The following is a 14,605-nucleotide window of genomic DNA, read 5'->3' on the forward strand; positions in this document are numbered from 1 at the left end:
GCATGTGAAACTATCGCATTTAGTTTCGCGTGTGCACATGAAACTTTCGGGCGCGCACGTGAAACTATCACATGCGCATGTAAAACTATTACGTGCGCATGTGAAACTATTGCGTGCGTCACGTAAGCGAAAGTTTCATGTGCGCACGCGATAGTTTCACGTGCGCACGCGAAACTAAACTTTAAACAAATTTCAGCACATGAAGGTTTCGTGTGGGCACATGAAAGTTTCACGTGAGCACACGAAAGTTTCACATGAGCACACAAAAGTTTCACGAGAGCATGCGAAAGTTTCACGTAAGCATATGACACTAAACTTTAGATTTTGTGTACTCCAATGTCACCTTAGGGGCTCGGTAGTATTCCAGCTTCCTGCTTGAATCTTCCTTTGTGTTTAGCAGAACAACGAAATTTAAACAACGAGGGTGAGTAAATGACAGAATTTTCATTTTTGTGTGAACTATCCCTTTAAAGCAATATCCAATATCAGTGACATGCAATATGCAGTGCAATCCAAAAATATGTGGTCTGTGTCTTATCACACATAAGATGTAGTCACATCTTCGTTGTGATGAATGCGTTTTGCCCGAGTGCTCTGACTGGTGGTAGGCAGGTAATATATTGAGTGACTGAGTCCATTCCATCTGCCCCTGGGAGGAATACAGCATCCGGATGTCCCATGCCATACTGCACAAGGCCAACCGGGGATTACGGGTAATGAGAGATTATCACCCCTGTTGAGTTCGTCTAACACACACACATAGATGTACAGCTACATATTCTGCATGAGTGCTTGTCACCTTCCACATCATTAATGACCACATAATTAATCAGTCCTAACATGTCTAACGCATGGATAGTGACCTCCAGTCTTTCAAACGTTTAAGGGAGGTACTGCACACCCGGGGTCCCAGTAGCAGGTCTTCTTCCATACTGTAGTAGCTACAGCCCTCAGGTTAAACTGAAACCAGAATTATTCAAGTGAGGCAAATGAATGGTATTTGCATGGGGAATTAAAATCATTAAAAGAAGAAGGACATTGGGAGGACGAGTCCTTCGGAGAAATGCGCGGTCCTTCATCAATAGAAAAGACGCCGTGTCTCAGCACACTGCTCGTGGTCTAACAGTGCTGATATAAAGCATGTAATTATAGCAATTCAAGTAAAGATGCATGAGAATTAACAGCAATCTCTGTTAATTACTTAAAGTGCTAGCGCAGCAAAAAATCAAGACTTGGAATTGCTCCATTTTATCCCCAACAATAGCTTGCCTGATAAGCAATTGGGCTCTGATCAACATTTATGCCAGATAGGCATTTAATGTCTATTAAACCCATGCAGAATCTGATTATGCATCAGACGATGTACCTTGGAATAAGTCGTTTGTCTTAGACAAGAATTTAAAGTCTTTTTTTCAGACTAAGAGTGTGTTATCTGATTGTACAGTTAATAACAGTGCCAATGACATTTAAAGAGTAGGAATATGATTATCTCAATTTGTGAAGTCTTTGAAACTTTTGGCATAGCTTTAATTGAAAATCCCCTTAATCCCCCACCCAACGTGAGCTAATTTGTACTGTCAGAAAAAAAATTGTAAAAAATAATGGTCCCAAGCTGTCAGTGCATGGGGTAGTACCCTTTAAAAAGGTCCTAATATGTACCTTGAGGTACTAATGTACCTTTGAGGTACAAATATGCACCATTTAGTCCCAAATTTGCCACTAATATGCAAAATGTGTACTTTTTGAAAGCGTTCGACCCCGGAAACAGCAAGGGACCATTTTTTCGACCATTTTTCTGACGGTGTGCCGAAAGGACAATTTGTTGAAGAAGGCCCTGATAGGGTGGTAAGTTTATTAAAGTTAATGGACAACGACAAAGATATGCAATTGACACGAAAAGTCATGGTCTGAACATGCACCATGGTGGCCGCTCCGATGAGAATGAGTCGTCTTTTAAGAGCCGCGTGCAATTAACATTTAAATTTGTAATGCAGGGCAAGTGTGATAATGCGATTTCTATACCAGCTGGATGGTTTCTGAAACAATTAAAAACGTGAAGAGGATCTTTGTGTCTAAGGACATGCTTGTTGATGTTTCCATTAAGACTTCACTGACATATTTTATCATTTGTCTTGGGGAAGAATTTTACATTTCACCAAGAAATGATTTTCTTTGATTTAGCCAGTGACACAAATGAACCCCATTAAACCTTGTGCCTCACAGATGTCACATAGATAACTGGTAAGTCTGCCTCGGGATATGATTACCTCGTTCTGGTAAAGATATTGCTATTTTCTCTGATTCCCATGGATGTTATAAATTACAGGACTCTAGAGAATACAGCATTTCACATGGACCTCTAATTCGAGACAATTTGCAGCTCACTATGTGACAAAAATGCATTTAAAAAGTCATAAATAAGGTGAAAAGCACAATTTAAAAAAGAGAGTTTAAATACACTTTAACAGCTTGTTTATAACAGGTAATTACAAAATTCTAATCACATTTAATAAATCAGTTCATTAAAAAATAATAAATATAATAAATACAGATGCACTTTACATTTCTTCCCAAGTTGACTGTCAATGTCAAAAAAATGAAATGTTATGAAATTACAAGACATACTTCATCATTAAATAAGACTTTATCTTATTTAAAAGCAGTATGCATAAGAGTACTTAGTTTTCTTGTTACAGGAATGATGACCAATTCTGCATTCGTCTAACATATACCCATGCAGCATAACTAATGACTAGGTTTAATATTTTTCAATTTAATAAACTATTGCTACTAACATTTGTCGTTGATTCATAAGTGATACGATATTTAGCCTCTAATATCATCATTTTTCTCTTACAGAGCACTAAAGACAAAACATGACTTTCCCTCATAAAGTGCTTAGTAAGTATTAAAGCAAATCAGAGAATCAAAGAATAAACATTTTAGTGCTCCTTTCTATTGAAGACTCCTCCTGAAGGACTGCACTTCTGCACAATCGGAAGAAGAAACAAAAAGACATTCAAGCCATATGTGACCATAGGAACACAACTGCATGTGGATGCATCCTTTCACCTTACAGAGAAATATACATATGGACAATATTTACATAATTTAACCCAAAGTTATTTGCCAAAAAAAGTAATAATGAGACCGTAATATATGTAAACATTCAGAAGACAGAAGATATTGTCAGACAGAATTCATGTGAATGAATCACTGAAGTCTATCAGATTTGTTCATGTAAGTATCGCCATCCTCACTATTCAGTGGTAACCACAGCACAACGAAACAGCTCTTGCTCCTCTAATGTGTATTTAATTGGGGGTAATGATGTTGTTCCTCTGAACACAAGTCTCAACTGCAGACCAATCTTTGAATGTAAAGGTCTTGGCTGTGGCGATGGTATTTAGATTACACAATGCATCATCTTGCTTGTTGTGTGTGCTATACCCTGTGACGGTTTCCACCAGTGTGGATTCTCCTGTTTGGTCATGCAAATTATCAGATATTTAAACTTAATAAGGAATAATTGATGACGGGTGTTGAATTATTAGAAAAAAATAATGCACACCCAATGTGGTAATGCACTGCGTACAATAATGCATATCTGTACATTTCTCAACCAATCAGAATAAAGCCTTTAACATCCCTGTGGTATAAGTAAGGAATAATTGATGACGGGTGTTGAATTATTAGAAAAAAAATAATGCACACCCAATGTGGTAATGTTAGGTGGAAACCGTGGGTGTGCATTATTTTCAAATAATTCAAAGGACTGGAGTCAATTATTCCACTTATACCACGGTTACAACTAACATTGCTCTGGTGAATATTTTTAAGACATTTGCAGGTGAGGTGTGTGGTTTACAGAAAAATAATCAACACCCATGGAACAATCTCGGCCAATCAAAATAAAAGCATTCAACAGCCCTATGGTATAACAGTAAATAAAACACTGACATTTTTTTGTCCATTTCTTTCACTCAATAAAATGTATGTGAGGTGAGAAACAGTAATTGGACAAATTTATTAACATGCAGTGTTCGTACTCTGTAACATCTGATGAACCTTTCTGTTTCAGAAACGTTTTTTTTAAAGACGATAACACGATTTCTGAAAAATACTTTGCAAAAGGGAGTCGGGCCAACTACCAAAACACACTTGTAGCCAATCAGCAGTACGGTGCATGTCAACAAAATGACAATGTTGGTTGCGTATGTGTAGTGGGGGTCTATTAAAAGAAGGTCCAAATTCTATTGGGGTAGGGGCGTGTTTGTTTAGGTGATTTCAAATGTCAACATTGGCTTTCAGAGATCATGGACCCTGCCTTTAAGGTAAAAAAGGTTATTTAGATTATAAAAATGTCTAAAGAAATAGTTCTTTAAAGAACCTTTGACTAAATGGTTTTTGAGGAACCAAAAAAGTTTATTCTATTGCATCGCTGTGAGGCACCTTTTAATTTTTAAGAGTGTACAGTGGATTTGGACTCTTAGTGAGTCACATAACCTTTATTGCATTTAATAAAAAATATCAAACCAAGTGCAACAGAAGATTTTAATTTCAATGATGGTCTTGCTCTTGTAGGGTGTCACTCTGGAAGAAATAAAGGTTTTAATGTTTGCGTACATTAAGAGTGTCAGGTGGTGATTTGCTTTTATTAGGAAGAGCGTTTCCTTTATTGCGCTGTAATTTTCCTTTGTTCTCCAGAAAAACGACTCCACCACATAAGGGTTTTGAGGAGATGTTTGCCAGTGGAATTTTGCAATATAGCAGCCTCTTATGGGCTATGCCATGGGGTGAGCCAGAGAGAGAGAGAGAGAGAGAGAGAGAGAGGGAGAGAGAGAGAGAGAGAGAGAGAGAGAGAGAGAGAGAGAGAGAGAGAGAGAGGGAGAGGGAAAGGGAGAGAGAGAGATGCTGTACTTTAGCTGATCTGTGTTTCCTGCTATGTTACAAAAAACATGATTAGAATCATCACAGTGTCTTATTAGAGGAAAGTGGAGCACAGGGACCAAAAATTCCCTCTTTCATTTAGACCTCTAGGACTAACAACGTGTGTGTGTGCGTGCGTGCGTGCGTGCGCGTGCGTGCATGCTGTGTGCTTCCATACTCAGCAACTGTGCCCTATTTTCTATCAATTATCACAACACCTTTAAATTATTCAACTCTCCTTACTTCTGCAACGCGTCTCACTATCAAAGTGAATGAACGTATTGACTTGTTACTATGGATAAATGCTCTGGCACTGGTTATTTATTCTAAATTGAGTATAGCTGAGTACAATACCATGTTTTTTTTTTCAAATAATTAGTTTAACATCCAGTAGCATGACGATATTGCTGTTGTGTTGTTGTGTTAGCGACCAAAGTCCTAAACTAGAAACATGTTATCACTCTTCCCATGTTTGCATCAGATGTATTATATTTGAAAATATCCTTTATTTAAACAACTTCAACATTTTAAAGTTATAGAGTAGGTCAGATGCTTAATATTATATTAACGTTTCTGTCATTATTATATTATTACATCAGCAATGCAATCTGAACAATTAAGTCAATTGGTACAGCAGGTGGCAGCACGTGCCTAAAGCAGCCCTATCCATATACAGTTTTACAAATTCCAAAAACATGACATAAAAACAATTGCAGTTCAGAAGTCTCTGATATTATATTAAATAATATCTAATATTTCCATCGTATTGAATTACATTCGCCAACAAACATTTATTCAAACCAAAAATAAAGTCAAGGAAGCAAATCCATGATTATCATGACATAAGCCAACCAGATATTTTTGTACCCCAAAAATGTTTTAAATGTTACAGGATCGTTCACAAAGATGTATTTTATGAGGTAATAAGTAATAAAAAATTTAGTTTCAGTTTATTCAACGGAGACTTGATTTCACCAATCACATTGCGGCGCCCCAAACTTTCCACCAATCAGAGAAGCTCGTGGAACTTTAGAGAAAGTTTGCGGAGCCGCTCGCGCACCTCGGTCTGTTGTGGTCCGCTGTCTGTCTGTAGGTGGTGAAGCCCGGATGGGGACACTTTTGTTTTTATGCTAATATTTCTTTTACGAACCGCGGCGCTTTTGTCAACGCTCAGGTTTATATGGGGGAGAATGACGACATGTATCTGTGGTTGAGAAAGCGCACGCAGCAGTGTTTCTGAAGACCTCTCGAGATCTGCTGTAGCCATGAGTTGTTTGGATGTTATGTATCATCAGAGTTATGGAGCTCATCATTACCTGCCTGCGACATCAGCGGCAGCTGCGGCGTATAAAGCGGCATATTATCATCATCATCAGCAGCAACAACAACAGCATCAGCAGCAGGTATGTGATCTCTCTGGACTGACACACACAACTTAATAGAGAACATTTTTTAAAAGTTAAAATATGGCTTGAATTTTTTTTGAGCCGCAGCTGTGTGTTTCACTCTTGTTAAACTTACTTACACAAGTTTCATAGTAGTGGTATAGCCTAATTATATACGTTACATAAAGGAGACTGGTTGTTAGATTACTTCAAAACTGTTGTCCTCGTTTATTATATATGCCTATTTAAAAAATACATATTTAATGTTGTTTTATAACATGATCTCTTAATGTTAAATAAAATACCACTAAAGGTTAGTTAAGTTTAATTGAATCATGTTTAGCTTTACTACAGTAAAATTTGTACAATATTACTACTTTTGGACCAGAAGGTATATAAAAGACAGCCAACAAGTGTCTTGTGTACTTGTAAACAACTTTAATGTTTTAAACGCATCATAAGATGCAGCTAGAGTATTGTTACATTGAAGAATCAAAAAATATAAGATTATTATTGAGCATTGTTTATAAAGTTTAAAATTGAATTTTGATTTACTTCAAGATCTGTTATAGTTAAAGAATAAAAAGTGCTTAAAAGTGTATAAAATAAACCATTGACTAGTAGTGGATAAATGCAGTGCTGCTTGAACACAATACAACATGCAAACGTGTTATAAAATGTAATATTAGACTGACATTCGATCTCAAATTGTTCAAATTCCAAGCTGTGAATTACAACCGAATGTGTTTATACTGTCCTTCACACGGCACTCTTTTTCCACGTAAAACAGTGCGCAGCAAATGTGCCAAGTGTGGGCACCAAGCCATTAATTCAAAGACAATCCCCAGCAATCTATTCTGGTCAAATTCCAGGTGGTTAACGTTTGTGTGCTGCAGCTTTTAACCCCTAACAAGTTATTTTTCCTAATGAACATTGAACCGATCCGTCTTTCTGCAGAAGAAGTTCGGTGCCTACAGCAGGATGCAGGATTCTCAAGAGTTTTCCTCTCACTGTGGTCATAATAAGCAGCACGCAACGGCGAAGCCCCGTTCTGCTCCTGAGCTCCAGAGAGACGAGGAGCAGAACGCTGGAGAAGAGGAGCGGTGTAAGGAGACGCAGCAGCCTGCTGAGGCGGAGTACTTGAGCTCCAGGTGTGTGGTGTTCACCTATTTTCGTGGAGACATCGGGGACGTGGTGGATGAACATTTTTCTCGAGCTTTGAGTCAGCCTAGCACCTTCACCGGTGATGCTAAAACCAGCAGGATTCATTCTGGAGGACCATGGAAAGGTAGGAGAAGTCAACGTTTTACAAATAAAGATTTCTTAAAGGCACTAATAAAGAACAATTAATTTATATACATACTGTATTGTTACATAATAATAGCTAATAGCTCCTGTCCTGAGTGCTGATTGGTCAGTACAGCATGCTTAATACATTATATTAATATTCAGTATATCCCTGGATAGCATGAATACATCAGTTGTAACACTGTAAAAATTTGAGATTACAATTAATTAACTTTTTTTGACTAGTGAGGAGTTGCTATAAATTATAAAAGTAATGTTGAAATAACTTAAGCTAATTCAACTTTATTTTTTATCATTTAAAGCACTCATCACTAGTCAAGAAAGTAGAAATGAGTTGTAATGTCAAGTTGATTAAACTTAAAAATGTAAGTGCAACAAGGAATTTTTAGTGAATGTGATATTATAAAGTATCATAATTTAATTTTAAAGTTTGATTTCACTTATTGATCCTACATTGATATTAATCTTTGGTCAATATTAAAAATATCAATGTTATATTTTTACAAAATGTACATTTCTAGCATGTCATCAATATACACGTGTATATTGTAAGCCTGATAAACGAATTGCTTGGCTGTCTATTTCAGATGGAGGCTCTAACTCTGAGAGTCAGTGTGGCTCTATATCATCGTCTCTGTGGGGCAGCGGCTACCTATCTCAGACCAGTCCGTGTGTCCCCTCCTCGCACCCTGACTTCCCCCACACCACAGCTTTTCACCCTGCAGACACTGGCATCTGGAGCAGCCACAACCTTACGCAGACCGGCCTGCCCCCACATTCTGGTCTCACTGACTCTTGGCACTATGGCCTGGGAGCCCAGAGCGGAGCGGGATATGCCCACGTTCATGAGATGTACCCTCACATGCATCCGCGGCACCCGCATGCACATTCCCACGCCCATCACATGCTCCATCACGCTCACAGCCCCGCTCTGGACCCACGTTTCAGCCCACTTTTGATACCTGGTGTGAGAGCATCTTGTAGCCCGACTTCATGCACAGATGGAATCAAGACAGAGTTGGAACCAAGCAGCATCCCGGGACCTACCTGGCCTGCTTCTTTCCATGGGTCGGTGGATATCTATGAGACAGGTGAGATAACATTGTAGAATTTCGATTTAGATCTACCAGATTAGGTATCCATAAAGTGGATTTTGCAATTTGACCAAAATAAAATGTGAACCTGGACCAAAAAACCAGTCGTAAGTCAGATGTATGGGTTTAAATTATCGATTTTTTTAATCATATAAGATCATGTTCCATACCGTAAATATATCAAACATTTATTTTTCATTGGTAAGATGTGTTGCTAAGGACTTCATCTGGACAACTTTAAAGGCGATTTTCTCAATATTTAGATTTTTGCACCCTCATATTCCACATTTTCAAATAGTTGTATCTCTCAAATATTTTCCTATCCTAACAAACCATACATCAATGGAAAGCTTTTTTTAGTCTTTTTTAATCTTTGTGCGCTAAGCTTTTAACACATTAACACATTATGTGTCATTTTGTATTGATTTTGTGTGAAAATATAACACAAGTTGTGTTACTTTTAACACAAAATGTGTTGTTTCAATAATAACACAGAGATGGGTGGATTCTGGGATAACGCATTTAGTGTGTTGTCCCAGAATCAACACTACTGTGTTGTTTTTAACACATTCGTACTAAGAGTGAACAAAAATAGGTAATATGTGTTATTTTTAGTGATTTACTGTTTTTTAGATAAAATCATCCTTCGTAATGTAAATAACATTGTGTGAAAATATAACCTCGATATCTTAATATTGACTGAGTAAGGTCAATTCAAAGACTAAAAATCAAAGAGTGATTGAAATCAAATTTTAAGGGATTTCATCTCATTCATCAATTCTCATTTCAGTGCAACAACAGCTTTAAACAATAAACTTAAAACATTAAAATATAATAAAATTAGAAAGTTAGGGAGCGTGTACACCAAGGAATTTAAACGCGACTGAAAAGGCCAGACGGACGGCAACTGTGTGCCAGCATTTTTTTTCAACTAAGTGCTTTGGTTGCTATAATACTTTTGCTTTGTTTATCAGTCGTTGATCGATGCGCCTGTTTGTTGTTGTGATATTTGTCCCACCCCTCCTCCACTGTGATTGGACGACCGAGGGAGAAGTGACATTGACAAGCTAAGATTTTTTTTAACACTGGGCGTTACTCTCAGCACTCAAAGCTGTTTTTGAAAAGCGCCAAAAAAAGCGTTTTCCATTGGAAACAATTGAAAAAAACCTTTTTGTACACGCCCACTTACACCTCTCAACTTTTGTTTGGATTAGTCATGAAGCCATTGTAAAATAAATCTACCTTGTTTCAGCAAGTTGCGACATTGCTGTTCAACTATAAACCAACTGAAGCTTCACAATGTGCACTACTTGAAAAGTTTTGCATGCTTTTCATCATACTCTGTAAATGATGTAAACCTGTTGTGTCAATCGATTATATCATAGTATAGCAAAATGTCTGCCAAGTCAGACTACTAATATGTAGCTGTTGTGTTTTAACATGATTTATTTCTTTATCCACAGCACTTGAGCAAGATAAAGCAAAGGCCAGTGTTTGGTTCTGAGAAGATTCGGTGGGACTTTATGCCTTAGACGGGACCATTTCTGTTGCGTCCGCGGGACTGAATGTGGAATCTTTCCCCACAAGGCTTTCTTGGGAACTATTCAGGGAAACATCACTCTTTATCAGTGAGACAAGCACAAAAACAGCTTTGGGGAAAACGAGTGTTTTTGTAAAGCATACCATCCTGTCTGCGTTTGTGCCCTCGTGGACCGAGATCAGATCCAATTCAGAGGGACTCTTCTGCCATCTGGGCTTTTACAGACTTTCTGGTAAAGTGGTATCTACTGTTCAACAATGCCACATACCCCAAATAAGGTTTAAGAGGTATATCTCCTTTCTTTACACAAAAGAGAGGTTTCTCATTGGTTGATGCTTTAGAGCCGTATTAATGTACTTATCACAGGTTCTGTTGAAAGAACTGATTGTCTTAGTACGGTAAAACGTGTGAATGTTGGATAAACAGTGGACTTTTAAATAAAAATCTTTATTTACTTTAATATATTTGTCTAAAGTAGTCTTGGTATGTTACTGATTTATTTTTGTGTTCGCAATATGGTTTGTTATGATGTCATTGTCTTGCCTTTGGGGAATAAGTCAACAAGTGTTAATGCTAATAATAAACTGCTGAGTTTTATTGGCAAAAAAATTCCGTTTGAATGCGTTGATTTCATCAATATGAATACTTAAATATTGTTTTATTATTATATAATGTGTTAATTATTTACATTTTCCTGATGTAAGGCATTTGAAAAGTTACTTATGAGAGGGCTTGCATTGCTCTCTTGTAGTCTTGACCAATTTTGGAAGCAAAATACAGACAGCGCAAAATCCCAAAAGGGATAGTGTCATACCATTCACATTTAGCACCACGAAATCTGGGATATGTCATAAACTGTATTAAATTCGAAAAATGCGAATGCTCATAAATGTCAAAAGCTGGTATGTGCTTCCTGTCTGGCAAGAAAGTTCAACCCAAAACAAATTGAACAATTGTAGTTTAAACAGACTCCTAAATCTATTGAAGATATGTCCTAATAGAGATTGTGATAAAGCAGAAGAATGTGGAGATATGCCTCTCTGTGTAGCTTCGACCCAGATCCACCCAAAGAATGCAAGGAGCGCAAAATATGCACTCTGGTGTGAAATTGAACATCATTTTGGAGAGCTGAAGCTTTAAATATTTTATGCAAGCACTGTGCCATATATTGCGTTATATTTCTCGTAAAAAACAGCTGTAGGATTGGTCATCTTGTGAGTGGAGAAATGTAGTAGTTAGTGTGAGTGGAGGATTAAGGAGTGAGATGTCTGACCAGGTGGCCAATATGACCTTAAGACCTCACCAACTGCTTCATATTGAGGCATAATTAGAAATGATGTCATATGTCTCACATAGACTAATATAAAAATACAAAAAGCAGATTACAAGAGGAAAGTCTTTGCAACAATCCCGAGTTTGTTTCTGACCTTTGTCCATGTTTGAGCATTGAAAAACGTTGATCATTAAAATAAAACTACGGGACAGAAATAATGGCTGTTCGTGGTCTAGTGGATGAATAAGACTGCTTATATTAGATATATATATATATCATCATTCTGCTTTACTAATTGCTTTATTTGATTATATAAGTTTTGAGGAAGAGAGATTCTCAAGTGGCCCTAATAGACAGCAAAGCAGCAGATACATGAGGAATACTGAGACCTGGAAGCTAAACTACTTTTACAAGAGTAACATCATCATCATTAACAGAAAACACATGGGTTCTGATATACTTTGTGTTTCCAGTGTTGAATAATGACAAAGAAAGATCGACAGGCCAGCGTAGTGGACACATGGGAGGTTCTTCTGCATAATGAATCTATAAAAATTGTTTATATGATTAAAGCAATAGTTTACCCATATGAAGATTATGTCAGTTTAATCATCATCTTGTGCTATGAAAATCCATTTGACTTGTTGAACACAAAATGTATTTATAGCAATTAAATGACCAACGAATGTAAAATCTACACACTGTTAAAAATGTCATTTACAGTATTACTGGCAGCTGTTTGCCAGTAATTTACTGTAGATTTAAATTGATGTTTTTTACTGACAACAGTTTGTTCAAAGTTAAATGAACATCAAACATTAACCAGTCTTTATCTTTACAAAATAAAACTAAAATAACAGCATCATGCAAAGCATTCTGGGAACCAAAATCTGAAGAAAAAAACTGAATAAAGGTTGATGAGGATTTCTGGTTTCCAGAATGCTTTGCATGAGGCTGTTATTTTCAAGTTTTATTCTGTAAAGATACAGACTTGTTAATGTTTAATGTTCATTTAACTTTGAACAAAAACTTTGGCCAGTAAATAACATACATTTAAATCTACAGTAAGTAGATTTTTTACATTGCATGCTTTTTCTGTATTACTGCATGGTTTTCGATTTGTTAAAACCTTGTTATTTTAGGCTAATTTTCAGTGAGTTTGTACTGTTCTCTTGGATGGACAACTTTCATTTCATCTTTAGTTTAATGTCTTTAAATCACTACATAATATCTTATTACAGTTAATGAGGAGACTAGCCATTAAGATCACTTACAACCACAACATAAAGCATTTTGGATGTTTAAATGAAGACATCATCCATTTGTTTGAGTTTTGTATTGAGTTAATCACAAATAGGTATAATGTATTGTTATTACTTTTACAATTATTTATTAAAATAATAGAACATTATTATGAACGTGTTTTATAAGGCATTATGCATTATACACTAAATAGCACTAAAAATGGCTCACTAGCTTGTAATCATAGGAGAACCATTTTTTGTGTTAAACAGAAATGTTAGCTTTAGCGTAGCGTAGCGCAAGTTCTACCAGGAAACTCGAATGTTACGTCATTCATTCCACAAGGCGCAATCAATCACCCCTGATACTGAGAGTATATAAGCCTCGTACTCACCTGTCTTTGCGTTCGCAGATACTGATGCATGCTTTTACAACCGAAAGATGGCAATGACCGTGTCTTACAGCGCAATATGGAGACGGAGCTGAGGTTGTGTGGTGTATTTAATACAATTAAAACGTGTTATTCCTGAGGGCTTGCCGTTGTTTTGGTCGGTGTGCATTCTGCGGATGTCTCAACAAAAGTTGAGCCTGTTAACCCTCATGTTGAGTTTGTTTGTTATGCAGTAGACCTCACTTAAAGTTGAAAAACGTGCGCCTTGCCTCTTCAAGAATACAACAGGTTGCATCAGTTTAAACCATTAAGCGCATCGTGCTTTGTTTGCGACGCAGGCACACAGAATATGCGCATGTGTAGGCTACAGCGGATGTCTGGATACTGGTTTGAAGATGTAATGTGACTGCTAGCTTTAAATCACAGCACGTTATTCCTATTTAAAGTGCTGTTGAATGTAGGCAACGTATGTTTCGCCAGAAATGGTGGTGCCACCAGCTATACAGAATACAAACACAATTCCTTCTCGTTTTAACATGGAACCCAATGGAAATAATGTCTAAATATTTATTCGAGTGGTGTCATGTTCATATATAGTGGTGTTCGATTATCTTATGCGTTTCAACTATTTAATTCTAATCGTCATATGCTGTTTTAATGAATTCCAACATGACTGGAGAACTGGAATGCATCTGAAATAACTTGTTTCTAATTTAATTCAATGTTTCTTTTAAAACCTGGAATATACCACAGGATTTTTGCACTCTGACAAGATTGTAGCAGCAAACGCATTGTGCGGTGATCATGCTGAATTTCTGACACTGTCAGAAAACTATTGTAGGCCATCTTGGACGCAAGACCAGGAAAACGTCTTTAAACTTCTCCCACCGAACGACACTGTACCACCGACGAAGAGCCACGATCATAGAATTCGTGATGTTCACGGTGGGAATCTTTCGTCTGGGAAAGCCAAAAATCATGCAGTTATGATTCTAAATGATAACTTTACAAGGAACTTCGTCTGGAAGTAGATGCGTACAATCCACTTACTCTGCATCCTCAAGAAAATAGCGAAACATGCATCAACTTTCCATATAACCACATTACACCTGCTGCTAGGATTTAAACCATTATAACAGCGCCCTGCATACATGAGGCAAGCTATTTTAAAACTATGTTTTTACTCAGACTACGGACATGCAGTTCTATAAGTGCTTTATTTTCAGTGCCTGCATTAACATCAGGGCTCTTTATCAACTTCAAGGAACTCTAATTGCAAATGGCTGCAGGATTTGAACATGCATAATTGCTACATGTACAAGAAATAAGCTTTCGTTAGTATTGGGCCGTGCGCACTGCCGCGTGCACGCAGATTGTCCACGGTCATGTATGGTGCAGACTTCGATCGTTTCTGGAATGCCAGCGTGGCGGAGGATCTTCATT

At 37.2% G+C, this 14,605-nt stretch overlaps 1 protein-coding gene across 1 annotated transcript; it reads left to right on the forward strand.

Moving 5' to 3' along the window:
* Positions 1-5,853: 5,853 nt before the first annotated feature.
* Positions 5,854-12,281, forward strand: vgll3 (vestigial-like family member 3). The gene is made up of 4 exons (XM_065293004.2): positions 5,854-6,332; positions 7,272-7,602; positions 8,210-8,713; positions 10,180-12,281. Exons 1-4 carry the CDS (start codon positions 6,195-6,197, stop codon positions 10,218-10,220), a joined length of 1,014 nt encoding a protein of 337 aa, XP_065149076.1. The 5' UTR covers positions 5,854-6,194; the 3' UTR covers positions 10,221-12,281.
* The last annotated feature ends 2,324 nt before the right edge of the window (positions 12,282-14,605 follow it).

The sequence above is a fragment of the Paramisgurnus dabryanus genome, chromosome 15, assembly GCF_030506205.2.
Source record: "Paramisgurnus dabryanus chromosome 15, PD_genome_1.1, whole genome shotgun sequence".
Taxonomy (NCBI): domain Eukaryota; kingdom Metazoa; phylum Chordata; class Actinopteri; order Cypriniformes; family Cobitidae; genus Paramisgurnus; species Paramisgurnus dabryanus.